The 27,647-nt window shown below is 36.5% G+C and overlaps 1 protein-coding gene and 1 pseudogene across 1 annotated transcript in view; one reads left to right on the forward strand and one right to left on the reverse strand.

Moving 5' to 3' along the window:
• The window catches only part of SCAF8 (SR-related CTD associated factor 8), a 159,099-nt gene that overhangs the window by 15,676 nt on the left and 115,776 nt on the right, over positions 1-27,647 (forward strand). Inside the window, 2 exon segments of the mRNA XM_042987377.1 lie at positions 19,604-19,687; positions 23,551-23,595. Of these exon segments, the coding sequence (XP_042843311.1) occupies positions 19,604-19,687; positions 23,551-23,595 (129 nt within the window).
• LOC102954802 lies at positions 3,521-3,967 on the reverse strand (annotated as a pseudogene).

A 27,647-nucleotide genomic window follows, 5' to 3' on the forward strand; every position in this document is an offset into this window, starting at 1 on the left:
CATTATTATTAGTACTTCTAAAATTAAAGGATATAAAATTCATATCATTTCATTTCAATGTTTCACAAAAGACATAGGGAACTGAAATTAAACAAAGTTGGATTGTTTGGATCTCAGGGAAAATTTAAACTAAAGAGTTACTTTTATATATGTGTATGTTTGTTTATATTTATGGATTTTGGTTTCTCCCATGGAGAATCATTTGTTTCCTTTGACTTTAGGGTACTCAGAGACCATTACAGTCATGTGACACATTTGTAGCTATAGGCGTAACTGAAGTGTGTGGTTCTATGATTGGGTTTCTTGTTTACTTCCGTGCTTAGACTTGATTTCCAGAAATTACAGATTTTAGACCTGAAAGATGTATATCACTTAACAAACAAACAAAGATGTGTATCACTTAACAAACTCATTTTATGGATGAATAATCAAGACCGAGAGACGATGAAACTTACTTAGTATCAAAGACACATAGTCAGCAACCAAATTAGAATTTCTGCTCTTGTGACTCATTTTAGCATTCTTATTTTTTCAGCGTGTATTTGTTTAGTGAGATTTTGGTAGTACTTAATGTGTGTGTGTGTTGGATGTAGAGGAGTGGAAATAGGGTATTTTAGTTGATAATTATCATTTCATGCTGCCCCTGGGTCAGGATAAGGAATGAACTATTATGTTATACTGCTGCTCTCCTGCCCATAAGATAAGGTGCCATAGGAAAATATGCATACCTTGGCAGAGAAGTACCACACAGTAACACCCCTCTAGCCAGCAGTTTTCTAGCAATTCATCCCTCTCCAGAAAAGTGAAAAAGCCATTGGGTCAAAGCTCACGTATCTTACACCTTCTTTGTGGGAAAGGAGTACAATTACTCTGTAAGCCTGTATCCTTAGCATCTTCCTAATGTTCACATTTTAATAGTGGTGGCTACTTTGTAACTACCTTTAGATTTTCTGGGACTGCTGTTTTTACAAGGCTTCTGGTTCAGGTATTTTAAAGCAAGGCTGCAGGGTCACTGTGGTTACTGTCACAGTAGGATGTGATTGTAGTTGACAAGGGAAGAGATAGTTGTTGTATCATTTATAAAATGGGGTTACACAAGATAACCTTTAGGATTTCTTTAATATTAACCCTGATGAACAAGTTTTCTAATTAATTTTTCTTGGCTTCAGTTTACTTATTTCAAAAATAAAGATAATGATGCCTTCCTTGACCACCTCTAAGAATTTGTTTAAATATTTAAAATATTGGCTTGTTTTAGAATGTTTAGAAAAGCTCGTTTAAGTAAAATAGTAAAATTATTTTTTCAGTATTTGCGAAGTTAATACAAGTTCTAGGGACACCTGGTTAGCTCGCTCGGTTAAGCGTCTGACTCTTGATTTTGGCTCAGGTCATGATCCCATGGTTGAGGGATTGAGCCCTGTGTTGGGCTCCATGCTGACCGCACAGAGCCTGCTTGGGATTCTCTCTCTGCCCCTCACTAGCTTGCTCTCTCTCAAAAATAAACATTAAATAAATACAAGTTCTAATATTATGTTTTAAAAATTTTTTTAAGTGATTATTTCAGAGAGAGAGAGAGAGAGAGAGAGAGAGAGCGCGCGCGCGCAAGGGAGGGGCAGAGAGAAAGGGAGACACAGAATTGGAAGCAGGCTCCAGGCTCCACACTGTCAGTGCAGAGGCCCATGCAGAACTCCGTCTCACGAACTGTGAGATCATGACCTGAGCTGAAGTTGGATGCTTAACTGATTGAGCCACTGAGATGACCCCAAGAAAATCTATTTTAAAGTTATTAGGAGTATAATTTTGCACTAGAATGTATAAAGTATTTATTTTACACAGGTACATATATACACACTTACAGTATTTGTGTATGTACATAGGTGCGTATAGAAAATTCAGGAAGGCAATCTACCAGTCTTTTAACAGTGGTCATTTCTTAAGAGAGCAGTAGGTGGATAGTGTGCAGTGAATGAGATCTTTCAATATTTGGAATTTTTCATTTGGAATTACCATGTTACATTTATAATATCCCTCAAACCCAAAATACTACGTTTCTTAGCTTTTGTGAGAAAGAGGGAGTTAGTCTATCTTAATAATAATAATACTGTTTTTTTAATGTTTTATTTTATTTTTGAGAGAGAGAGTGCAAGCAGGGGAGGGGCAGAGAGAGAGGGAGACACAGAATCTGAAGCAGGTTCCAGGCTCTGAGCTGTCAGCACAGAGCCCAACACGGGGCCTGAACCCATGAACCATGAGATCATGACGTGAGCTGAAGTTGGACATTCAGTCAACTGAGCCGCCTGGGCACCCAATGATACTGCTACTTTTCAATGCTAATTAATATAATGAGATCACATTTTGTATATATCAACTGCACATTTATTTTTAATATTTATTTATTTTGAGATAGAGCACGCACATGAGCAGAGGAGGGGCCGAGAGAGGGGGAGAGAGAATTCCAAGGAGGCTCTGTGATGTCAGTGCAGAGCCCAGTGAGGGGCTGGAATTCATGAACCATGAAATTGTGACCTGAACCAAAATCAAGAGTTGGATGCTTAACCAGCTGAGCCACCCAGGTGCCCCTGACTAAATCCTTTAGAGAGTGAGCTTGCTTGTTAAAGGTTGGAAGATTGTTAAACCTTATTTGACGATTGCTTAAAATTCATATTGAAGTGAAATTTGTTTAGCTGTTACTTGGTCAGTAGATGCATAAGCTTCATAATCTGATGTCTTTTGATCAGAGTCTTCTTGGTTATTAGTTAGGTTGATGCTACTCAATGGCAATGTCTCCACAAGCATCTACCGTCTTACTCAGTGGCTCACTTGTGTATGTTCAGTTGGCTGCTAGCTGGTGGGCTGTTTTGTTGGGTGTTTGGAAACCGAGCGTCTGGGTAGGCAGAAGAACTGGGTTTGGGACATGGTTCTGTAGCTTACTACCAATTTGAATTGCGTTAGGTTACTTACCCTAAATTTATCCATCTATAAAATGAGAACAATATTAATGTGTCATTCTGAAGATAAAAGCGATACAGCCTTTATGATAGTACTTAATAATTGACAAAGTGTATGAAAAGTCATTATTACTATCTTTCTTCTTCATCATGCTACTGCCTGTCCCTTGTTTTAATTCTGTATATTTGTTGCTCATATTTCTGGAATCATTTCACCCGAAGGCCTGGTAGGCTCTTGTTCTTATTCTCTCTCTGATACTTAGTCTTTGGTATTTATTCTTTATTTCTTTAACTGTTATCTCTTCAGGAATGACTTGTATTTTTGCTTTTCTCTTCTGGGATTCAGTCTCATGTTTTTTTAGTTATTTTGTATCCATGTGCACGTGAAATTATATTGTTATCACTTGAATCTAAACTTGTATTCCTTCCACAAACTTCTTTTAGACTTTCTCTTTTTTTCTTCTCATTTTATATAAAAGAATATTTTAATTCTTGTCCTTAGGAACTGGAAAGACTATACATATTTGGAAATGAGCCTGTACCAAACACTGGCCAAAGAAAAATCTGCAACTTTATGCCTTATCTTTGTTCTGGTCACTCAGAGATACAGTGTTATCAGCTGTGATTGTTGTTGCTTTTTGCCTCACATTATTTTTGTCTGTGTGTTCAACGTAGTCTACTTTCCCTTCTGCATAGATACAGGACCCCCTTTTCACATTCTAATGTGCCACATCTCTGAGGCCTGATGGGAATACTAATATTCTGTGTTATGTTGTCTTGTGACTGACATCACCCATCTGGTATGTTTCACTTTCCCCTGATTGCCACATCTTATTCATTGTTAGAGAAAATATTGTGACTGGGTTTTTCTTTTCCACCTGTCTCATGACAGGGTTCTGACCCTCTTGCCCAGGTAACTGCATACGATTAAGAGATGTTTCAAGAACGAAGCTGCTAGCTATTTCAGATTCCTGTCTTACAAAGTGATGGAACAGCTCTGATGCAGGTTTTCAAAACATGGCTTTTATTTGCTTTTCCTACAGTCTAGTCTTCCGTCCTCCCCGGATGCTCTAGCCTGAACCTAGACTTCCTCTTTATGTCAGTAGTAAAATCATACTCCCAAATACCCAGACTTGAGAACTTGGAATTTTCCTAGTTGCCTCTTTCATTTATATCTTCTCAGTCATAAAATCCAATGAGTTATTTTTAAAAATGTGTTCTGCATCCTTCCTTTTTATTCTTAGTATTAAATAATAAAAATAAAATGTTGATACTTTAGTCCAGGTCCTCATTATGTCCCCCCTTTGGTTTGTTATAGTTAGTTTTGAGTTGGCTTTTAATTTACTATTCTCTGTTCTCTCTAGTTCATACTGTAGAACTAAGTCTTTTTATATTATTAGATTAATTTTTACTACATTAATCTTTTCAGACAACTGTTTTGCTTGAATTGCTTTATACTTTTAAAAACATTTCATATTACCTTTGCGTTCAACTGTGCAGACTTCTTAGCTATGGGTTTCAGGCTTTTTATAAGACTATATTTTAGAAATGAGTAAGATATTTATAAGTAAATGTAGAAGTGTGCTTATCATATACATCGTATATACACAACACTATGAAATGGGAACATTATAGTAATATATGAAGGTATGCATTATATATTCTTATCTATGTGTCTTATTGTTTTGGTACTCTGATTCTCCAGTAGGAAAGCACAGCATTCTATTGATATTCTAATGAATTCCCATTAGGAAATAGCCCTCTTCTCCAATCCTTCTTGAAAATTGCTATTTGTAAAGAGAGATTTATTGATGAGTGTGTTATGAATGTAAATAGTGTGGAAGCAGAACCACAGCTGTTAACAGAAATGCTCTCTTTTTCCAGTCAGCGCATTTCACTTCCGTTTTCTTTATTAAACCTTTTCTCTGTTAGCAAATGCATATACATTTCATTTGTTTGAATGTAGCATTTTTTATCCTGGCACTAAATTATGCCATGTGTTTTGTTTTCATGAGGCAAAATCTTCAGTTTCTCATGGGTCCCCCAAATTTTAAATACCACTTTAGTATATTATTCCTCTGTTAAATGCAAATGAGAATTTGAGAGAAGAGAAACAAAGATCCTCAGCCACTAATAGTTAAGTAAATTGTTTTCCCATACATCAGTTTTTTAATATACACACCTCAAATTAGTGTCTTCACAGAATTACCCGTGATTACATTTTAAAGACATTAGGGATAATTAGCTGACCATGGTGAATTTCAGAATGCTAAGAATCTGCTATATCATAGTAATGGTATGTCACTGACCTCCCCTTCTATGTCAGTAGATTGTTACATATTTGAGGTGAAGTTCTTCAAGGTTTTTGTTGTTGTTGTTGCTGTTTTTGTTTTTGTTTTTTTTTTTTTTTTTTTTGGTTTCTTAAGGGCTTAATATTGTGCATATCTGCAGATCTAGTTAGTGACTGTTGGTTTAATTATATTTAAATCATTGTTTGGCTTTGACCTATTAATTGGTTGAATTTGGCTTGGTATTTCTCAGTTCTTTGTTTTTAGTTGATAACACCTTGATAATAAGACTTTATTGATCTGAGTAAGAATATTGAGTGGTGATGATTAACTCTGAAAGTCAATTTGAAAATTGTATAGAAGAATGATTATTATACAATATTGTAAATGATATTGGGGATTATTTCAGAGTGAAGCATTCTTCTGCTTTGAAATAATTTCTTATTTTCATGAATATTGGCATAGAATTATAAATAAAAGGCTGCAAAGATTTTTTTTTTTTTAATGTTTATTTTTGAGAGAGAGAGCGAGCAAGCAGGGGAGGGGCAGAGAGAGAGGGAGACAGAGAATCGGAAGCAGGCTCCACACTGTCAGCGTAGAGCCTGACATGGGGCTTAAACTCAACAAACCGTGAGATCATGACCTGAGCCGAAACCAAGAATGGATGCTTAACAGACTTGAGCCACCCAGGTGCCCAAGGCTGGAAAGATTGAAGTTCAGGGGGGAAAAATAAATGTATATCTTTACCTGTGGTTTTCATATTCCACTTCTTTGAGCAAAATAGATCTGTTTCATTTGAGTGAATTTAAATATGAAGAAGCCTGATAAATTTTTGCCGATTTGTATTTGGTTACTTGATTACCGTTGGAACCCAGTAAGCTGCTTGATCAAAGTTGAATATGCATATATGTGGATACCTGATACGTTCAAGGAACTATTTTAGACATTGTGGAGGATATGAAATAAAAGATACTGATATTGGTTCCTGTTTATTGAAGGTTTACAATATGTGAGGTCAGTGCTTTCCAAAGTGGGTGGATGAATGGAAAGATGGATAGCCAGGTAGGTAGGTAGATAGAGACAGACAGACAGACTAAACAGAGAACAAATTATGACCAAATAAATTTACCCTTGTGATAAGATTGCTGTGAAGGTCATAAGCAGGGTGTATAACAGTTGCAGGAGGATATATACATCACTAGTGGCACAGTGTGATTTAAGATATGAAAGTTAACTCCCTTTTTCCATTTTACTGATTACAACTAGGAAAAAGTCTGAGTTTTGTACCACTATGTCTTTTACATTTCTAGGTATTTGCTGTCTTTAAAAAAAATAAAACAGATTGCACTTTAGACTCAGCCTTTGGCAAGAATTATCCAGAGAGAATTTAATCATGTTTTACTTTCCTTATAATTAATTTTAGTATTACCTTCTACTTATGACTGTGGGCTAGCTAGAACAGTGTCTCAACAAATTTTTACAACCCACAATAAGAAATATAATTTGTGGCGGTACCTGGGTGGCTCAGTTGGTTGAGTGTCCAGCTCGTGATTTCAGCTCAGGTCATGATCCCAGGGTCGTGGGATCAAGCCCAATGTCAGGCTCCACACTGAGCATGGAGCCTGCTTAAGATATTCTCCCTCTGCTCCTCTCTCCTGCTCGTGCGCTGTCTCTCTCTCTCTCTTGCTCTCTCTCAAATTAAAAAAAAAGAAGCAATTTAATATGTGTCATGAGCCAATAGTCACATATGTAAATATAACAGGACACAAGTCTCACCCAAGAGTAGTCAGTGTGTACTTCATTATTTTCTATTTTATTCTGTTTTATTTTAATTGGGCTATAATTACCATGAAAAAGTTTTCATCTAGTTGATTAATTAAATTATGGTTTGAAAAAAAGTAAAAGAAATGCATGAAATAGAAAAAGGAATGTGTGGTAGGACTTTTGTTTAATTGTAAGAAAATTATGTGTGCCTAATAAATTATATTCAGTTGTTATAACACATTTTTCTGAATGTTTTTCTTATTTTTACATTTAATTCTTACATTTATAAAACTAGTTATTACAGATATTTTATATTTGTCATGTAATATATTAGGTGTTTCCATATTTCCATGTTAATAATGTATGTATGTTAGCTTTCTGTCTCTTAGAATACCTTACTAAATTTTTATTCTTGAACATTTTTTAACTGTTATATAAAATGTTGATGTGGGGGCGCCTGGGTGGCTCAGTTGGTTAAGTGTCTGACTTTGGCTCAGGTCATGATCTCGCGGTTCGTGAGTTCGAGCCCCACATCAGGCTGTCTGCTGTCAGCACAGAGCCCTCTTTGGATCCTCTGCCCTCCCCCCGCCCCCCTCTTCCCCTGCCCCACTTTTGTGCACGCTTGCTCTCTCAAAAAAAATACACATTTAAAAAAATGTAAAAATTCCATGATTCTGACTTTTTGCTTCTTAAAATATATGAAGTCACTCATAAACATTTTGTAGCTCTTGTATTTAGCACCATACTACCTTTTCCTTCCAGACATTAGTTTTCAGTTCTAAAATTTTCAAATTTTCAGTTGGTTCTTTTTTGTAGTTTTTCTTTCCTTGATGAAAACTTCTGTTTTTGCGTTTATTTCAAGAATTTGCTCCTTTGCCTTATTGGAGATGATTATGATTTCTTTAAAGTTTGATAATTCCAACATCAGCATCTTCCTGTGGTTGGCATCTGTTGATTATCCTTTCACTTGAGCGTTTTCCTGGTGTGTGTGTGCGTGTGTTTGTATGTCCAGGAAGTTTGGCTTGTATACTGGACATTTTCAGTATTATATTGTAGGACTTTGTTAAAATCATCTTAAGAATGTTGATTTGTTTTCTTTAGCAGGCATTCAGCTTGGTTAGGTTCAGGATGCAATTTCTGTCTTCCCTTTTTGTAGTGGTTTTGACGTCAGTTCCATCTTACAAGCATTTTGCGTTTTGCTGTTTAGGTGTGCTCAAAGCATGTGCCCCTCAGGAGTTCGTGGTTTATACAGATTTTTGTTCTCAGAGCCTTTGCTGGGTTTGTTTTGGGCCTGTTTCGCGCAAACACAATTCCAGAGTGAGCCCAAGACTTTTAAGTTCCTGCACAGAATTAGAGGATCCTCCTCGGATCTCTGTACAATTCCCATACTCTCTCTAGATCCCAGGGCATCCTTTTCTCTGTTCTCTGGCCAAAAAATCAGGTTTCTCTCCGTGTTGAGCCTTCAGAGATGAAGTGGTGAGAGAAAAAAAGGGGATTTTGGATAATAAAGCCCCTTTTCCTAGTTCCTCTATCTGGAAGTTGCTATTCTTTGGGGGGTTTTTAGGTGCTGGCAACAGTTGCTTCTCTCCAACCCATCGCAGGGCCCAGGGGGAAATTGGGGGGGGGGAGGGGAAGAAAAGAAGATTGCTCCTGATGCCCAGCTCAGCAGCATGGAAGAGGCCTTTTACCTGGTGTTCAGGCTGGACACGAGGGGTTTCCTCTAGTGTTTCTGCCTCTAGCATTGGCTGCGGTGATTCTGCCTACTCTCGGGGATCGAAGCCTGTACATAATACAATTATTTACAACATAAAGCAATATGAAATTTACCTCAGTCCCTTCCCCTGCCATCACCGGTTATTCTACTCCAGTTTCTGGTCAGCTTCCTGTTGTTTCTACTTCTCAGTCCTCAGGTAGCCTCAGGTTGCCTTTGTGTGTTTAGTCTGGCATTTTTAGTTGTACTCAGTGGGGGGAGAGAGGCTGTATTGGCTTGCTCCATCTTGGCTCACTGCCACTCTGGTATACCACTTTAAGAGGTTTTTGTCGTTGTTTTGAGAGAGAGAGAGAGAGGGAGAGAGGGTGAGCGAGCGTGAGTGCGAGCAGGGGAGGGGCAGAGGGAGAGAGTGAGAGAATAAGCCCACATTGTGCATGGAGCCTGACTCCGGGCTCAATATCACAAATGTGAGATCATGACCTGAACTAAAATCAAGAGTCACTCAGGCACCCCAAGAGTATTGTTTTATCCACTTTATCCCAAGAATTTGGGAAGGATATGTAAATTTTTGTATTGAATTAAGGGACTACGCAAATAAGTTTTTGTTGTCTAAATTTAGTTTTTTAAGTAGTAGTTTTTTGGAGGAGAGTTGATTATAGTTTTTCTTTGTTACTAACACAGTTTTATTTATTAAAAAAAAATTTTTTAGTGTATTTATTTTTCAGAGAGAGAGCGCATGAGCAGGGGAGGGGCAGAGTGAGAGGGAGACACAGAATCTGAAGCAGGCTCCAGGCCCTGAGCTGTCAGCACAGAGCCCGATGCAGGGTTTGAACTCAACGAGCTCTGAGATCATGACCTGGGCCGAAGTCAGATGCTTAACTGACTGTCCCCCCAGGCACCCCCACTAACACAGTTTTAAACTGTAAGTTAGATTCTAAGATAAATGGCTTCCTTTTTATAAGAGTGTTCAAAACTATACTATTAATCTTAGACCCCTGCCATGGTTGAGAAATAGAATGTTCTCCTTGGTAATATACAAGGTTAATTATTTATGTGAAAATACTTTAGCCCATAGGAAAGCATAATTAGTTACAAAGCATGTAAACATATACGTTTGTCATAATAATTATGTTAGCACTTATACATATCAAATTCTGGCTTTTTAAAAAATACTTATTTTTGATAGAGTGCATATGAGGAAGGGGCAGAGAAGGAGTGACAGAGGATCTGAAGCAGGCTCTGCACTGACAGGCTAACAGCGAGCTGCTGAGTTGGACTCTCAACTGACTAAGCCACCCACCGCCTCACCAAAAGCGTAGTGTGTAGGTTTGATCTTACTAGACAGATGTTTGCATACTTCACATTTATAATTTTAAGAAAATAGGCATCATTTTTCCCGATAATATTTTATACTTCTGTATTTTCTGTTTTTTATTTTAGAAGAGAGCATACGTGAGCTGGGGAGAGGGGCAGATGGGGTGAGAGAGGGGAGAGTGAGAGGACAGCGAGAGAAAGAGGGAATCTTAAGTAGGCTCCATGCTCAGTGCAGAGACTGATTCAGGACTTGATCCCAGGACCCTACGATCATGACCTGAGCCAAAATCAAAAGTCAGATGCTCAACCTACTGAGTCACCCAAGTGCCCCACTTTTTTTTTTTTCAAAGAGGTTCTGGATTTGAGATCCTGACAGAGGTATAGTTTTGCATACCCTTCGCTAAATAATAATTACTTTCGTTGTATACTTAATTATACTTTGCAGACTGTTTGTTAGAATATTACCTGTCTCCAGAAGCATGCTGTCTGTTCCATGAGGACAGACATGTTGTCAGTCTCTTCTATTGGATCCATAGTGCCTGGCACTAATGAGTATTTTTGGATTGAGTGATGAATTGTTGGATTATAGAGAATTTGCATTTTCTGTCATCTTTGGGCTTTTAAAAATATTTTCCAATTTTTCTGTACTAAAATATAATCACAGAAAAGGTTTTAAAGCCTAAAAGCCTTTAAGGTTATATTTTAAAGGAAAAGATTATTTCTTAATTTTCCTCATTGATTTTTAGATTTATAACATTTTAGATTTTATGTGCTGTGATGTTTCAATTACACATGGTTTATTTATTTCAAAGATGCACTTGAAACATTGGAAATTTTTAAAAAGTTTTTTAAAATATTTATTTTTGACAGAGAGAAAGCAAGTGAGGGAGGAACAGAGAGAGAGAGAGGGAGACAAAGAATCCGAAGCAGGCTCCAGGTTCGGAGCTATCAGCACAGAGCCCAACTCGAGGCTTGAACTCACAAACCGTGAGATCATGACCTAAGCTGAAGTCAGATGCTTAACCGACGGAGCCATCCAGTCACCTCAAAACGTTGGACATTTTTATACTGGCACATTATTAGTTTAAAATCAGGAGCTGTGCCTTTGTTAAAAGCTTGATCTGGGGCGCCTGGCAGAATATCTGTAACATATCTTTTGCTCTAAAAAGTTCTGATTGTTCAAGAATATTTCTACTTCAATGGAAATAACCCAAGCTTACGTATAGTTTTCATTCAAACATTTGTTACAAAGAAATATACTTTAAAAAATCTGAGGTAGGGGCAGCTGGGTGGCTCAGTTGGTCCAGCTGGGTGGCTCAGAATTTGCGGTCTGTGAGTTTGAGCCCCGCGTCGGCCTCTGTGCTGACAGCTCAGAACCTGGAGCCTGCTTCAGATTCTTTGTCCCCCTCTCTGTCTGCCACTCCCCTGCTCACATCCTCTCACAAAAATAAAAAACATTAAAAAAAAAAATCTGGGGCGCCTGGGTGGCTCAGTCAGTTAAGCATCCATCTTCAACTCAGGTCATGATCTCGTGGCTTATGAGTTCCAGCCCTGTGTTGGCCTTTGTGCTGACAGCTCAGAGCCTGGAGCCTGCTTCAGATTCTTTGTCTCCCCCTCTCTCTCTGCCCCTCCCTCACTTGTGCTGTTTCTCTCTCTCTCTCTCAAAAATGAATAAATGTAAAAAAATAAAAATTTGAGTATAAAGTCACTGTTGGTTTCATTATTCTTTTAGAACATGCTTTTAGTGTTGCATTTTCTTAGTGTTGAATCTGCTACTGTTAATTCTGTTGTTACTTTCTGGTCACATTCTGCTATGTCAAGTGCAACTGATTTTATGTTACTTCAATACATGCTTATTGTATCTAATATTTCATTGTATCTAATATTTATCTCAAATCAAAAAACAATTTGGAAGACCCTGCTATATAGGAGAGGAGAACTTGTATATTAGGGAGTGACAAATTTTGGATGTAGTTGAAGTAAACCTTTTAGTAAAGTATTCCTTCTCAGGTATTACAGTTGGAGAATAATCTCTTTAAAGTGACTATCAGTGAAACAAGTCTCTTACTTACTTTTTTTATTCCTATATGCAAAACACTGAATTTCTATTTTTTTTATGTTTCAAGTTATTTAGGAAATTTTTTTTCATTTTAATTTTGACTTTGAATTATAAAAATAACTTTCACAAAAATATTTTGCAAAAGTTAAAAAAATCTATACAGTCAAGATATAACGAAGAAAAATCATTTACAGCTTTTTTAACTGTGTAAGTTTTCTGTTGGTGTGTAACACATTGCCACAAATTTAGCCTGTGGCTTAAAGGACCACAGATTTATTTTACAAATTCCATGGGTCATGACCCAAGCACTAGTTTGCTGCCTTTGCTGATGGGCTCACCAGGCAGAAATCTAGGAGTCATCTAGGCTGGATGCTCTCATTCAGGACATGGGTTTCTCTTCCAGCTTCATTTAGGTTGCTGACTGAATACAGTTCCTTGCTGTTATAGGGTTGAGGTCTGGTCAGTTCGCTAGCTATGGGCCGGGGTGTTGCTCTCAGGTCCTACCAGCTACCTCAGGTCCTAGTAGTCATGTGGCCCCCTCACACGGCCATGTGAGAGAGCTAGATCTTTGGTGTCTCTTCTAATGACACTAGTCCTGTTGAGTCAGTCTTATGATCTCTTGTAACTTTACACTCTTACAATCTCATGTCACTTTACCACCATGTAGGCTCTATTTTCAAATACAGTCACATTCGTGGTTGGGGGTTCAACATAAGAATTTTGAGGGGAGAGGTACTGTGGAGGGCCATTGTGGCAAGTATAGTTAAAACAAGATTGCACTAAAATATTATTATATTTTTCAAAGTAACATAGGCGTGTAATTTTTTTAAGGACAAAAGAAATTTTATTTGAAGCTCATCCTTCTCACCTTACGCTGGATCCTCCAAAGAGAAAAATGTTTTAGTTCTTAATACTTTAGTTCCTTTGCTGATTACGTTCATGTATCTAAGCAGTATTTTTGTAATACTGTTCCTTGAATAGTCGATTTTAGATGTTATTGACTTTTTGCAAGAATAGATGAGGCATTAGTTCACTTGTGTTGCTCTTGCTGTCTTTAATACCTCAATTTTGCGTGGTGGGACTCTGGAATTAGGCAGGACAAATTATTTTCCTCTGGGTGTATCTTCTGTGTGTACTGTGGCTTGTGGTTTCCTCTTTATGTCCTCAGTTACTAATCCCCTTAATAATATTTCCAGTTTTTGTAAATTTGTGACATCTTGTTTGCTGATTATACTCCCCTTCCTATTCTGTTTTCATTGTGAGGTTTTGGGTTTTTTTGTTATTTTTCCACCTGTTTAAAATTGTATTCCTTTATTGTCCTCCTAATAGGAGGAAGAGGAGAAAAATGTCTGTAGTCAGCTTGCTGTCTTGAATTTAAAGTATCAGGATTGTGTTTGTTCCACAATTTCTGATTTTCTGATTTTGGAGATTTGAGGGATTCTAACTAGTACTATCAAGGCAGTAAAGGACCATTGTTGGGAAAGATGGATTGGATTGATCACTGTTTTAGTTATTTTAGGTTTCATGGTTAATTCCATTGATCATGGAGCCACACCCTTGAAGGTTTAACAATTAACCTGTAAATGAGCAAGATTTTACCTAAATTTGATTGTTCTCCTGGGTGGTCAGTTAAGTTCTTTTTTGGGCTCTTCCAAGGTAATGATAGAATTCATGTAATACCTATGCTCAAATTGGGAAAGGCACTGAAGTTTTTGAAGTGAGTTCCCTTAAAATAACAGCATGAAGTACAACATTTTGTTAAGTTTTGGGTGATGAGTCACACTCAGCGTGTGGAAGAGGGTGGATCAAGGAGGACATGAATATGCTTTCCAGAGACATGAGATTGCAGTGTTTATCTAAAAGGAAAAAAAAGTGCACAGTTCTAGGATTGAGAAACATTGCCCAAGTTCAGAGTTGGCCTGCTTTTGTAGGTAACTTCTCTTGGAACATACCCTGCCCATTCATGTGTGAATTGGTCCTCGGTTGCTTTCTTGCAACAGGGGTAGAGCTGATAGTGTGATAAGAGACCATGTAGTCTTAAAAGTGTAAAATACTTACTGTGGTGACTATTCCTTGGCCTAATCAGTAGTTGACAGCTAGCAACTTTAAAGATCTTTATTCTAAATAAAGCAGCCAGCAACAACTCACATATCTCAGTGTAGGTAAAAAATTTCTCAAAACTTGATTAAAGTCATTAGAAACTGATTTGATTAGTTGTTGTTTTCATATCTAAAAAATACATTTGATGTGCCTACAAGTTCCTGAAGGGAGTGAAACATAAGGAAGGAATTAATTAGACTGAAATCCAGGCTATTGTTTAATGTCTTTGTGTAAATAAGTCTTGAGTAGCCAAAGGAAAGGACAGGTCAAGACTGGGACTTCATTTCAGTCAGAGGTCAGACAGATACGGAGAGTTTGTATAAATAAAGGATTGTCACATGAGATTAAATAACATTAGAACATAGCATTCGAGGGGAAGAAGCTTGGTTTTCAGACACAGCAGGTATCAGTAGCCCTAGAAAAGTTAAAATAGTCTTAACAAAGGGAATAGTTTGATGGAACAAACTAACAGGAATCAGCAGCCACTTTAGACTTTAGAAAACACTATAGCAGGGAGCCAGCCAGACCCCAAAAAATTGATGTGTAGGATTAAAACATATACATGAGAAAACTGGATATCTAGAGATCCCAAGCTTAGAGTGCATGCAGCCCCGATCTTCTGACCCAAGCATAGTGGTAGGAATCATCAGGCAAATGGGAAAAAAAAGTCCCAGAGTAAACTTTCATTCTTCTCCAACATTTTCCAGTATAAAACCAGATCACATGTTGAGAATACCGGGAGAATAACATTCCCAATTTTTGGTGAGGGATTGGTATTTCTGATTAGAATGAGGATTGAAATGAAGCTTGGCACTTCCTAATGGCAATATTGTAGCAGAATTAAGTTATCAGTTGGGTATTACAGGTTTATTACTGTCTATCACACATTATGTCATATCCTGTAGATTTAAAGATTAAATATACTCTCTTGATATACATTGGATTATTTATAGAAGTTTTTTAAAAGCTTTGAATGGTCTGACAGTGTATTTCATCACTATTTTCTTTTGCTAAAATACTGAATGTTGTAGTGATAATCGTACAATTCTCAACAAATAGTCTTTAATGCAGGTCCTAGAGGATTGAGTTTGATGTTGAGAGAATTGACAACAGTGAAATATATAGAACACTTAAATTGAGATAGAAGTTGAATAGAAGGAAGAGTGGATAATGACAAGCTGTCTCTGAAGTCATGTGCTTAGTTCACATTAGTTCATTAAATGTATAAATTTATACTCCACCTACTTCAAAGGAACTTTGAAGCAGCTTATCAAAATTAGACACCCATGAAAATACATTTTATTTTTAGATCCAGTAAAACTAATAGTTAAATATAGCACAGAAGTAGATGTCAATAGACATTTGAGATTTATGTTCAGACAAGTAGAAGAAACATCAGCAGGCTCACTTAGAAGCCAAGCCACAGGATGGGAGAAACATTAATTTTTTTTTTTTTTTTTTTTGATTAAAAAAGTAAGCACATGGAAAGTAGCTGAATCATTATCCTGTTTCTGTATTCAAGGAGAAAATACTTTGGGAATTCTTGCATAAGGGATTTTTTGGGGGGTTAAAGATAATTTCTTTAACAGATTGGTAAAACACAGTGTACTTACAGTTTAGTAAAGGCATATGGTGGGGAATTAAATGAAATGATCTGTGTCCATATTCTGATGATGAGATTTAATAAAGAAATGAGATTTTAGAGAATCCAGAATAATGGTTAGCTGGAAGTGTATATATTAAGTGAGCCTTGGAAAAGTACTTTATTATCAGTATTTCTCTGAGTACTGCCTTAAATTTCTGCAGTAGCTGCATTTAAAAAGGGGGAGGAGATGTCTGGTGAAAGATGCCTTTTAAAAATGTTTTATAGGACTAAATTGCATGTCCCCTAACTCACCCTCCAGCCCTCAACACACACAAAGAGAACAAACGAAGCTTTGGTGTGCTGTGATATGGACGAATACTTGATTGAGACTTGGGGCTTTGCTACACGCAATGTATAGTCAACTTTGCTACATGCAATCTGTAGTCAACGCATAGAACCTGATGCGTTTTCATCTCCCTAGTAATAGAAGTTATTTTAGAATGGACTTGCAAGTATTGGAGTGAATAGATGTTTGATGGATCCCTTCATATTGTTCATTTAGATGGAGAATACCTACCAGAGAGAAGGATTTTAATTTTAATAATGGCTAGCCTTGTTGAGTAACTTTAATATGTTCTAAAAGCTTTATTATATGTGATGTTTCTGTGAAATGAGTTTCTACTTTGTGAATGAGAAAATGAAACTTCAGAGCTTTAGCAACTTGTAATAAGGTGACATAGTTGGAATTTCTATCCAGGTCTTTCTGTGCAAAGCTTGTACAGTGTTGTGTCTTATGTGTATTCATTTTAATTTATTCTTTACAAATATTTATTTTTTGAAGATACTGAAGGTACAGTTTGGAGACAAGGAAAAAATCTAAACAAAAAAGACACAGTTTCTATTTTTGAGCTTACTCTCTTGTAAGAGAAGGCAAGAGTGGGTCTCAGACAGGCAGCAGCCAGAGCCTATGAGAAATTCTGGGAAATTGACCTTTACTTTTTATATACAGCTTGGTGTAAGCACCGTAGAATGTGTTGATGTTATTTTGTACCTGGTGAGTAGACTGGCATACGGGTAAGAATTGAAGACAGAAATATATTAAAATTCCCTGTGAGGGGCACCTGGGCAGCTCAGTCGGTTAAACGACTGACTTCATCTCAGGTCACGGTCTCACGGTTCATGAGTTCCAGCCCTGCGTCGGGCTCAGCATTGACTGCTTGGAGCCTGGAGCCTGCTTCAGATTCTCTGTCTTCCCCTCTCTCTCTGCTCCTCCGCTACTGTGCTCGCTCGCGCGCACGCTCTCTCTCTCTCTCTCTCTCTCTCTCTCTCTCTCAAAAATAAATAAATATTTTAAAAAATTTCCTGTAAATTTGACAGAGGTAATTTCTTAAATCATCTGATGGGATCTTGACCCTAATGGGTGGCAGTGTCATCAACAGGTGGGTACTTCAACGGAAGGATATTTGTGTGCCGCACAATTGATTTCAGCTTGAACAGCTCTTGTACCATTAATGTCGTATTAACGTAAACTGTATTAAAGGAACTTACGTTCTTTGTCCTTGGTGTTACTGTCATTTGTGACAGTTCTTTTAAAAATCAAGTATTAGTTAAATGATCAATAAATAAATGTCAGAGTGCTATGATGAGTGCTTCAGAGCTGAATGACATACAGTAAGAGCACGAAAGGGGAAGTATTGATCTCGCTGATTCCTCATTGGGTGTTGCTTAAACTAAGATGTATGACTGCACATTAACCAGCAAGGAGGCCATGGTGAGGAGTATTCCAAATAGAGGGAATGGGTCCATTTTAAAGGCTCTGTGGCAGGAAACTGAAAAAAAAGACCATTGTGCCTAGAGCAAAGGGCTCAGGATGGGAGCATGGGGCGAAATGAGACTGGAAAGGTAGACAGGAATTGAACCATGTGTTTATTCAAAGCATGGGAAGTCATTGACCTTTTAAGGGGTATTAGTCAACTGATCAGATTAGTTTTTGAAAAGATAGGCGTGCACATCCATTTAGAGGTGTTGTCTGTGTGAGAGATGAAAGTGATTTGAGCTGTGGTTGTGATGGTGGTAGGAGTAGGAAGAGGAGACAAATATGGGGGAAACTGGGTAAAAATCAGTAGAATTCATTGATAGATGAAGCAAAACCTGTAGAGGACTCCCTAAATTGCCAGTTGACTAACATTCTGTTTAAGTTACTTTTAAAGTCTGTTCAGATTTATTTTGGCTGTATTCAAATGGCCAAAGCTTAGTTTTCAGACTTGAAATTAATAATCTTGTAGCATTATAGTTAAAATCTTAGCATCACTGAGTACAATGTAAATTTTAATCAGTATTCATTTAAGCTTAGTCATTTGTTCACTGCCTGATTTTTCCCACCTTTTTTTTAAAAAAAATTATTTATTTACTATGAGCGAGAGCAATTGCGGGAGAGGGAGGGAGAATCCCAGGCAGGCTCTGCACCATCAGTTCAGAGCCTGATGCAGGATTCGAAATCACATACTATGAGGTCATGATCTGAGCCAAAGTCGGACGCTAAGCCTACTGTGCCGCTCAGGTGCCCCCTGATTTTCCCACCTTTAACTGATTTTCTCTCTAAGCAGTTTTATATCCTTTGCTTATATGAGAAATTTCAAAACAAAATTATTTTTTTTGGTGTGGGGGATTACTGCTAAACCTTAAATCCTTTGATTTCTAAAAAGTTTTGAGATATAATTTATATACCATACAGTTAACCAATTTGAAGTGCATAATTCAGTGGCATTTAGTATGACTGTACAACATTACCACAATCAATTTTAGAATATTTTTATTACTACCCAAAAGAAATGTTGTACACATTAGTAGTAACATATCATTTCTTCCAAATTCCCCCAGTTGTAGGCAGTCACCAGTAGATACGATTTTTCTGAACATATCATATCAATGGAATCTTGTAATATCTGGTCTTTTTAATATAGTTTTTTTAACTGAGTATAATGTTTTCAAGGTTCATCTATTATGTAGCATGTATCATTCCTTTTTTGATGGCTAATATTCTGAATGGTTTTAACATATTATGTTCATTCATCAGTTGATGGACATTGGGTGGTTTTCCACTTTTTTACATCACTTTTTTATGAGTAATGTTGTAATGACCATTTGTGTACAGTTTTTATGTGAACATTATTTTCAGTTCTTTGGGTATATACTTGGGAGTGGAAATGCTGTGTCATATTATGTATTACTGTGTTTCACTTTTTGAGGAACCACCAAGCCATTTTCCAAAGCTGCTGCCCCATTTTACATTCCCACTAGCATTGTATAAGCTTTCCAGTTTCTGCACATCCTTGCTCACTCTTGTGATTATCTGTCTTTTTGATTATAATCAAGTAAATGTGAAGTGGTAACTCATTGTGGGTTTTTGTTTTTGTTTTTGTTTTTCAATGTTTATTTTATTTTGAGAGAGAGAGAGAGAGAGAGAGACAGCAAGCCGGAGCAGGGGAGGGGCAGAGGGAGAGGGAGAGAGAATCCCAAGCAGGCTCTGTCCTGTTCTGTACAAAGCCCCACACAGGGCTTGATCCCACAAACCGTGCCTGAGATCATGACCTGAGCTGAACTCAAGAGTCAGATGCTTAACTGACTGAGCCACCCAGGTGCCCCCTCATTGTGGTTTTGGTTTGCATTTCTCTGATGGCTAATGTTGTTGAACTTGATTTTTAAAAGAAACCAGCACTTTGATTGTATTGAGACTATAAAAATGGAAATGTTTGGTAACTTTCTGTAATTGCTTAGAGACCAGTAGTTTTGCTGTATTTAAAATTTGTTCTTTTTTTCCTTTTTTTTTGTCAGTTGTATTCCCTGAATGACTATAAACCACCCATTTCTAAAGCCAAAATGACCCAAATTACTAAGGCTGCCATCAAAGCTATTAAGGTGAGTAATAAATTTTACACTTGAGTTTTCAGAAGAAAATACTATACTAATATTTTAGAGGAGGAATAATTGTTAAAGATTATATAGTTGACCATTGAACATCACAGATTTGAACTGCACAGTCCTCTTACATGTGAATTTTTTTTTTTGTTCATAGGTACAGTGCAGGTACTGTGGATTTTTTTTTTCTTCCTTAGGAGTTTCCTAATTACATATCCTTTTCTCCAGCTTACTTTGTTGTAAGAATATGGTATATGATACATACAGAAAATATGTGTTAACATTTTGTTATTGGTAAGGCTTCTGGTCAGTAGTACTTAATTTTGAGGGAGTCACAGTTCTGTGCAGATTTTCGACTGTGCAATCAGTTGGTTGCTTCTAACTCTCATGTTGTTTCAGGGTCAACTGTGTATTTTCTTCCTCTTTACAGAGTTAATAAATGTTCTTGGGGAAAAACACAAAAATGAAAATCTGGTTATCACCTGCTAGCTCGCCTACCTAGAGCTAAACATTTAACATTTTGATAAATGTTCTTCCATGAACTTGAAGCTATCATTTTTCTTTACTTTTCATAAGCAAGATTTAAGATAGGGCCACATTGTGGAGAATGTGTTTATGCTGTTGTTTGTCACACTGACTTTACAGAATCTTGGTAAAAGGTTTCTAAATGAAAATTAATGTTTTTTTTAATTCTTTATATTTGAAAATGAGACATTATGAAAAATAATTGAGCCTTATTGTTTATAGGACATTTGAACTGGGGGTAGAGGCCATAGGCATTTCGCCATTGCTCTGATACAGTGGTTTTGAGCCAATCTATGTTGACTCATGGATATTCTGAAAATCTCAGAGAAAGGTTGGACTTTCTGTAGAGAAATATACAGATGCACAAAATTTTGCATAAAATTTTTTGGCCTTAAGGACCTTTTGAAGTTCAACCAAACACCTCTTTCTAAGAGGTTCTTGTCCCCAAAGTTAAGACTCCCTGCTTTAGTAAGCTGTTAAAATTGAGAATGAATGAGTGCTTATTTTTAATTAAGTAGGTTTCAACCTGTGGATATTTGGTGATATGTTTTCCTACTATAAATAAGAACATCAGCCATGACCAGAAGCACCAATTATTTGAATAAGTTGTCTCTGAATAACCGCATTATCTATTAGATTTAACAAATTCCTATTTACAGAGAGAATTGCCACTAGGAAAAAATTCACATAGTTGATTTTTCAGTGTTCTGATGGCCATAGCTTAGTTTTCAGATGTACAGTTAATTTCTTACGTCATTATAGTTAAAATCCCTGTTTATATGTGGAAAATCAAAGAGGTGATAAGCGATAAGGACAGTGACCAGTAAGCACTTAGCCAAGAGAATTCTTCCAAAAAAGTGATTTTTCAGGATATCTGATAGGCTTAGTATAGAATATTTAGTTTCTTGGGACTTTCTTTATCCTATTTTACATTGTGATCTGATTTTTATGATCATGATCTGGAGAGTGTACAAACATGTATATTATTACCATTTTTATTCTGTGAAAATAATTGATGTATTTTATGTAAGTTGAGCAAGAATACTTTTTAAAAATTGTTTTCAATAAAGTATAGTTGACACATAATGTACTCATTTCGGGTTTATAGCTTTGTGATACAGTATCTCTATTCCTTATCCTGTGCTCAACACGAGTAACTGTCATCTGTCACCATACGTTGCTATTAACAGTATCATTAATTATATTCCCGATGCTGTACCTTTTGATAACCTATTTAAGCCACAACTGGAAGCCTGTCTCCCACTTCCCTTCACCTATTTTGCCCATCCCTCCACCCCCTTCCCTCTGAGAATACTTTTTAATTAAAATACTCTGTAAGTATTGGCGTCAACATTATTTCTATTTTTCAGGTGTAGGAAGGACCTAAGAGAAATTAATTTGCAATAGTCAGCATAAATACAGCTAGATTTGAATCCAAGTTTCTCTTAATCAAGAACCTAACTATTGATATACTATACTATTTTGATTTATTGTTATTGCTTTAAATTTTTTAATTTTGAAAATTCAACATCGATGTTGCAAAATATAATGAGCAACGCAGAGTCTTCTATTAGATTTGCCAATTGTTAATATTTTGCTACATTTGGTTTGTTTCTGCACACACAAACACATTTTTTGGCTGAATTGTTTGAGTTTCAGATTTCATTCATAATAACACTTAAATCCCTAAATATTTGATTTTGACTCTCCTAAGAACAAAGACATTTCCTAAGTAATTATGTAGTGCACTGATCACATGCAAGAAATTTCAGGATCCAGTAAGATCGTGCATTACATTTATTTGTCCTGTCACTCAGCCTGACCCAGCTTTTTTTGTTTTGTTTTTTATGTCATTGACATTTTTTAAGAGTTCAGACCAGTTGTTTCGCAGTACTGTATTATTTTAAACTGCATTTAGTACATAACATAAATTGAGATTTGAACTGCCTTTTAAATCAGATTTAAATGATACTGTGGTTCATACTGAGGTAAGTTGTTTTTTTTTTTTTAAATCAGTGTTTAGAGGCATGATTATTTTGATGGGCAGTTAACATTGCACACTGTCAGAAAAATCTCACAGATGAACCTACTAGGGAAGAAGGCCTATGTGAATTGATAAACTTTGAATTAAAATTTAGTAAGCAGTTTTACTCAGAATTACATGTAGTAAAATGGCTAGAAGCAGGAAGCATTGTCAAGATGTTTTCCAGAAGAATTATTATTTAATAACAATGATTCAGTATGTAATCAATATTTTGTATGTTAATTTTAAATGCTTAAGTAGTGCTTAACTAACTTTTAAGTAGTTGTTTTCCTTTTTTTTACTTAAGCAACTTAAACTTGTGAGTAAACTGTTCCTTTATAGTATGAAAATTTTAGCCAAACTTAAATTTGGATATTTTGATTTGATGACTGTTAGTAATGAGGTTTTCCTTTATTTTTTATTTTATAAATATTGGATTTCATGATGCAGTTCAGAGGAATGTTCTTGTGTCTCTTAAGGGCCAGAGGATGGCCCTTAAAAATAGAATTCCTGAGATGAAAGTATAAATAGAAGCACAATTGAAGTTCTTTAAACAAATATGCTAATATGCAATTGCCATAAACTAAAATATATTACCCTGATTTAAAGATACTGTAGGAGGTCTTTCCCTTCCATGAAAGTAAGAATATACCTTTGCCTGTGTGCTTATTACCAGTACTTTGCTGTCAACATAACCACTTGGGAAAGTATGGTTTTATAAGGACCGTGATTGAATTCTTTTGTATCTCTTAACACACTTTGGATACATAAATTGGCAATTCAACATCATGGGGGGTGGGGTGCTGATCCCCCCAAGCATCGAGAATCCGTGTATAACATTGGACTCCCTCAAAACTTAACTACTGATAGGTTACTGTTGACCTGAAGCCTAACTGGTAACATAAATAGTTGATTAAATACAGTATATGTACTATATACTATATTCTTACAATTGAGTAAGCTAGGGAAAATAGGATAATTATTAAGAAAATCGTAAGATAAAATACACTTACAGTACTCTATTTATTGAGAAAAATCAGCGTGTAAGTGGACCCACACAGTTCAAACCTGTGTTCAAGGGTCACTTGTACTGACCATGCGTGTATGTATGTATGTATGTATGTCAAGAATTCTTTACTAATTAGATGTCATAGTTACATGCTTATGAATGGGAGTGACATGTTTGTCTCAAAATTCATGATTAAAAAGTATTGTTTAGATAAACCTTTGAAACTATGTTAAACCTATGTGTAACAGGAAAATTTGAATCTAATTGAACAGATTTTAAAAGTACACTTCATGTTTTTTCTTTCAGTTCTATAAACACGTGGTACAGAGTGTTGAGAAATTCATTCAGAAAGTAAGTATATAATTTTCCATATATACACTAAATGTACTATAATTCTAGATTAATGCCTTGTGCTCTACTCTTTTAAATCAGATACTCAAGTTTAAATTGTTTTGATAGGCTATTAAAAGTGATTTCACTTATTTTCTAATTAATAAATAAAATGGTAGTGCTTTTTGTATACTTCTAAAAACAATAGCTTTTATTCAGGTAGATGTTTTGTCAATTTGCAGTGCCATAGTGAGCATCATGTCACTTGAAAAAAATGGTGTGCATATGATTGATTTTAAATAGCATTCTAAATTTGTTGCTTTTTATAGCTTTTCAGGAAATTCTTGCTGGTCATTTTAAGCAGAATGCCTAGATAGCAAGACTTTTAGATAAGGTGTGGAGAAGACATTGCCTACCAGCTACTTCTCTTCTGCTAATTCATTTTGTCTCAGACATTATACATCTCAACATCTTATTACGTAGACTTGAAATTCCATTTTCCAGGGTAAGCAGAGGGAGATGAAGTTGAAAACAGCTGTCTTACACACATGTAGTAGTGCTTTTTATAAGCACAGTCTTGGTGATCAGTGCCCTATTCATGCCACAGTTTGGGACAGGAGTACATAGTGCTTAAAATTTTAAAAATGGTATTATGTTTGTACTTTACTGTAATTGAATTTAGGTTTTGTACTCTGCCCATGTCCATGTGCCTAGATGTAACCACAACCAGTTTGAGAATCAGTGGTATATGGCATTAAGGATTCAGCAAGGTAGCAGTGTTTCTTAAAAATAGTTGACCGAGGGGCGCCTGGGTGGCGCAGTCGGTTAAGCGTCCGACTTCAGCCAGGTCACGATCTCGCGGTCCGTGAGTTCGAGCCCCGCGTCAGGCTCTGGGCTGATGGCTCGGAGCCTGGAGCCTGTTTCCGATTCTGTGTCTCCCTCTCTCTCTGCCCCTCCCCCGTTCATGCTCTGTCTCTCTCTGTCCCAAAAATAAATAAAAAACGTTGAAAAAAAAAAATTAAAAAAAAAAAATAGTTGACCGAGAGAAGGATATGTGAATCAAAGTGAGGTGACTGTGTCACTAAACTAGGTAGGTAACCTTGAGTAAATCAGCTAACCTTTATGTGATTCAGCTTTTATCTAATGTCTTGGTTTCTCAATACTTACGCTATTAGTAAGACATATTTTGAGATGCAGAACTAGTGAAGTGAGGCTAAGACACAAGGTAAAATAAAATAATAAGTGTGCCGTGTGTTTTAGGCAAATCACAGTATAAAATAAAAACGTTGGTGATTTGGAAAATACCCCTGTTCTAAAGCTTTTAAAAGTTTTTTTTAAAACATTTTCAAATGTCGGGGCACCTGGCTGGCTCAGTTGGAAGAAGAGCATGCAACTCTTGATCTTGGAGTCATGAGTTTGAGCCCCACATTGGGTGTCAGGATTACTAAAAATCGATAAATAGATGAACTTAAAAAGACATTCCAGATGTATAAAACAGTGCATCTTAAACCTTTTTGTGCGTAGGATTTAGCTAGGGATCTTTTTTTTTTTTTTAAACTTTTATTTAAATTCTTGTTAGTTAACATATAGTGTAATAGTAGAATTTATTGATTTATCATTTACATGTAAAACCTGGTGTTTATCACAAGTGCCCTCCTTAATACCCATCACCCATTTAGCCTATCCCCAGCCCACCTCCCGTCTAGCAACCCTTGGTTTGTTCTCTGTCGTTAAGAGTCTCTTATGGTTTGTTTCCCTGTCTCTATTTTCCACCCCCCATGTGTTCATCTGTTTTGTTTCTTAAATTCCACATATGAGTGAAATCATATGGTATTTGTCTTTCTCTGACTTATTTCAGTTAGCATAATATACTCTAGCTCCATCCATGTTGTTGCAGATGGCAAGATCTCATTCTTTTTGATGGCTGAGTAATATTCCTGTGTGTGTGTGTGTGTGTGTGTGTGTGTGTGTGTGTACGTACACACACCACATTTCTTTATCCTTTCATCAGTTGATGGACATTTGGGCTCTTTCCATAATTTGGCTATTGTTAATAATGCTGCTGTAAACATCAGAGTGCACGTACCCCTTCAAATCAGTATTTTGTATCCTTTGGGTAAATACCTAGTAATAGCTGAGTTGTAGGGTAGTTCTATTTTTAGCTTTTTGAGGAACCTCTGTACTGTTTTCCAGGGTAGCTACACCAGTAGCCACCCCTAACTCCTAACTCCTAACTCCTGGGGGTCATTAATCTGTTCTCTCTCTCTAATTTTGCCATTTCAAGAATGTTATGTAAATGTACCCTTTGAAATTGGCTTGTTTTGCTCATTATAATTTTATTAAGATCCATCCAAATAGAGCTCATGTCTAATGGTTCCTTCTTTTTCATTTTTTTCCCCCTTCTTTTCATTTTGAGTAACATTCCATGGTACTACGCATGTACCCCAGTGTGTCTACCCCATCATGTGAGTCGTTTCCATTTGGGGGGGGGCTGTTATTAATAAAGCTGCTAGGAACATTTGTCTATGGATTTTTGTGTGAATGTAAGTTTTCATTTCTCTGGGAAAGTAAGTGCATGTTTCATTTTATAAGAAATTGCTTCTGTTTTCTAGAATGGCTGTACCATTTTATAGTCCCACCAACAATGTATGATCCATCCAGTTTCCACATTCTTGCCGTCATTTGGTGTTACCACAATTTTTTTTTATTTTAGCTATTCTGATAAGTGTATAGTAGTGTCTCATTGTGGTTTCATTTGCATTTAGCTAGTGGCTGATGACATTGAACATACTTTCACATGCTTATTACTTGGCATTTTCAGTGAAATATCTTTTCGTGTCTTTTGCCCATTTTCTAATTGGATGTTTTTTTACCATTGGGTTTTCAGAGTTCTTAACAATATTCTAGATGTAAGTCCTTTGTCAGTATTATGGTTTGTAAATATTTTTTTCCTAGTTGGTAACTTGTCTTTTCATTCTCTTAACACGCAGGTGTTTTGCAGAACAGAACAAAGATTTTTTAGTTTTGATGAGGTTCCAGATTGCATATAATTTTTTAATACTAGAGGAAAACTTTTTTTCATCCTGTTCATTTAAAATAAATTTTTTTAATGTTTATTTTTGAGTGAGAGAGAGAGTGAGAGCGAGAGAGCGTGAGACGGGGAGGGGCAGAGAGATAGAGGGAGACACAGAATCTGAAGCAGGCTCCAGGCTCTGAGCTGTCTGCACAGAGCCTCACATGGGGCTCAAACCCATGAACTGCGAGATCTGAGCTGAAGTCGGTTGCTTAACCAACTGAGCCACCCCAGGTGCCCCTCCTTCCTATTCTTACTTGAAGTTTAGTATTGGGGGTGGGAGACAGATAAAACTTAAGTAAAAATGTAGCAGTAGTGGTTGTGGTAGGGAACCAGAAGCCCACTTCACTAGTTTTGTTTTCTGCCCCATAGCCTTTGAGGCCATTGCATAGATACTTTGTTCTATGGAACCCAGTTTGTAAAACCACTGAATTAGAGTATTGCTTATAGTCAGAAGTACTATTTTAACAAATTTATGAGAAGGTCCATTTGTCGATGTATATAGTCAAATGAGAGATCTAAGAAAAATTTGAAGTATGAATTAATGATATTAAACTTGTAATTTTGGGTATCCTCCAACTCCAGAACACCACATATTAGCTTCTCTGTACTGTCCCTTCACCCACCATAGACAGTGCAAGGAAAGGAGAAGTCTGGCAATAGTTTGATAATGTGTTACCTGTGAGTCTAGGTTTTAGCTGTGAAGGATTTATAGATTAATGAGAGATAGTAATAAATGAAAAGATAAATCAATAATATATGATGGTATTCCATAGGCTAGAAACACTACTTGAAAGTTTACTCTGGCCTCTGGCCTCAGGTGTGGGTTACACAAAGATTTGGGCACTTGGCCAGAGAGTGTTTGAAAACAAATTTTTAGATTCTCACTTTCCTTGTGTACTTGTTACTAAAATTCCTTTGCCCCAGGATATTTTAGATCCATTCTTTTCCCCATACACCTTATATGTACATTTCAAATATATCTCAAGCTTATCAGTCC

Source organism: Panthera tigris, chromosome B2 (genome assembly GCF_018350195.1).
Source record: "Panthera tigris isolate Pti1 chromosome B2, P.tigris_Pti1_mat1.1, whole genome shotgun sequence".
NCBI lineage: Eukaryota > Metazoa > Chordata > Mammalia > Carnivora > Felidae > Panthera > Panthera tigris.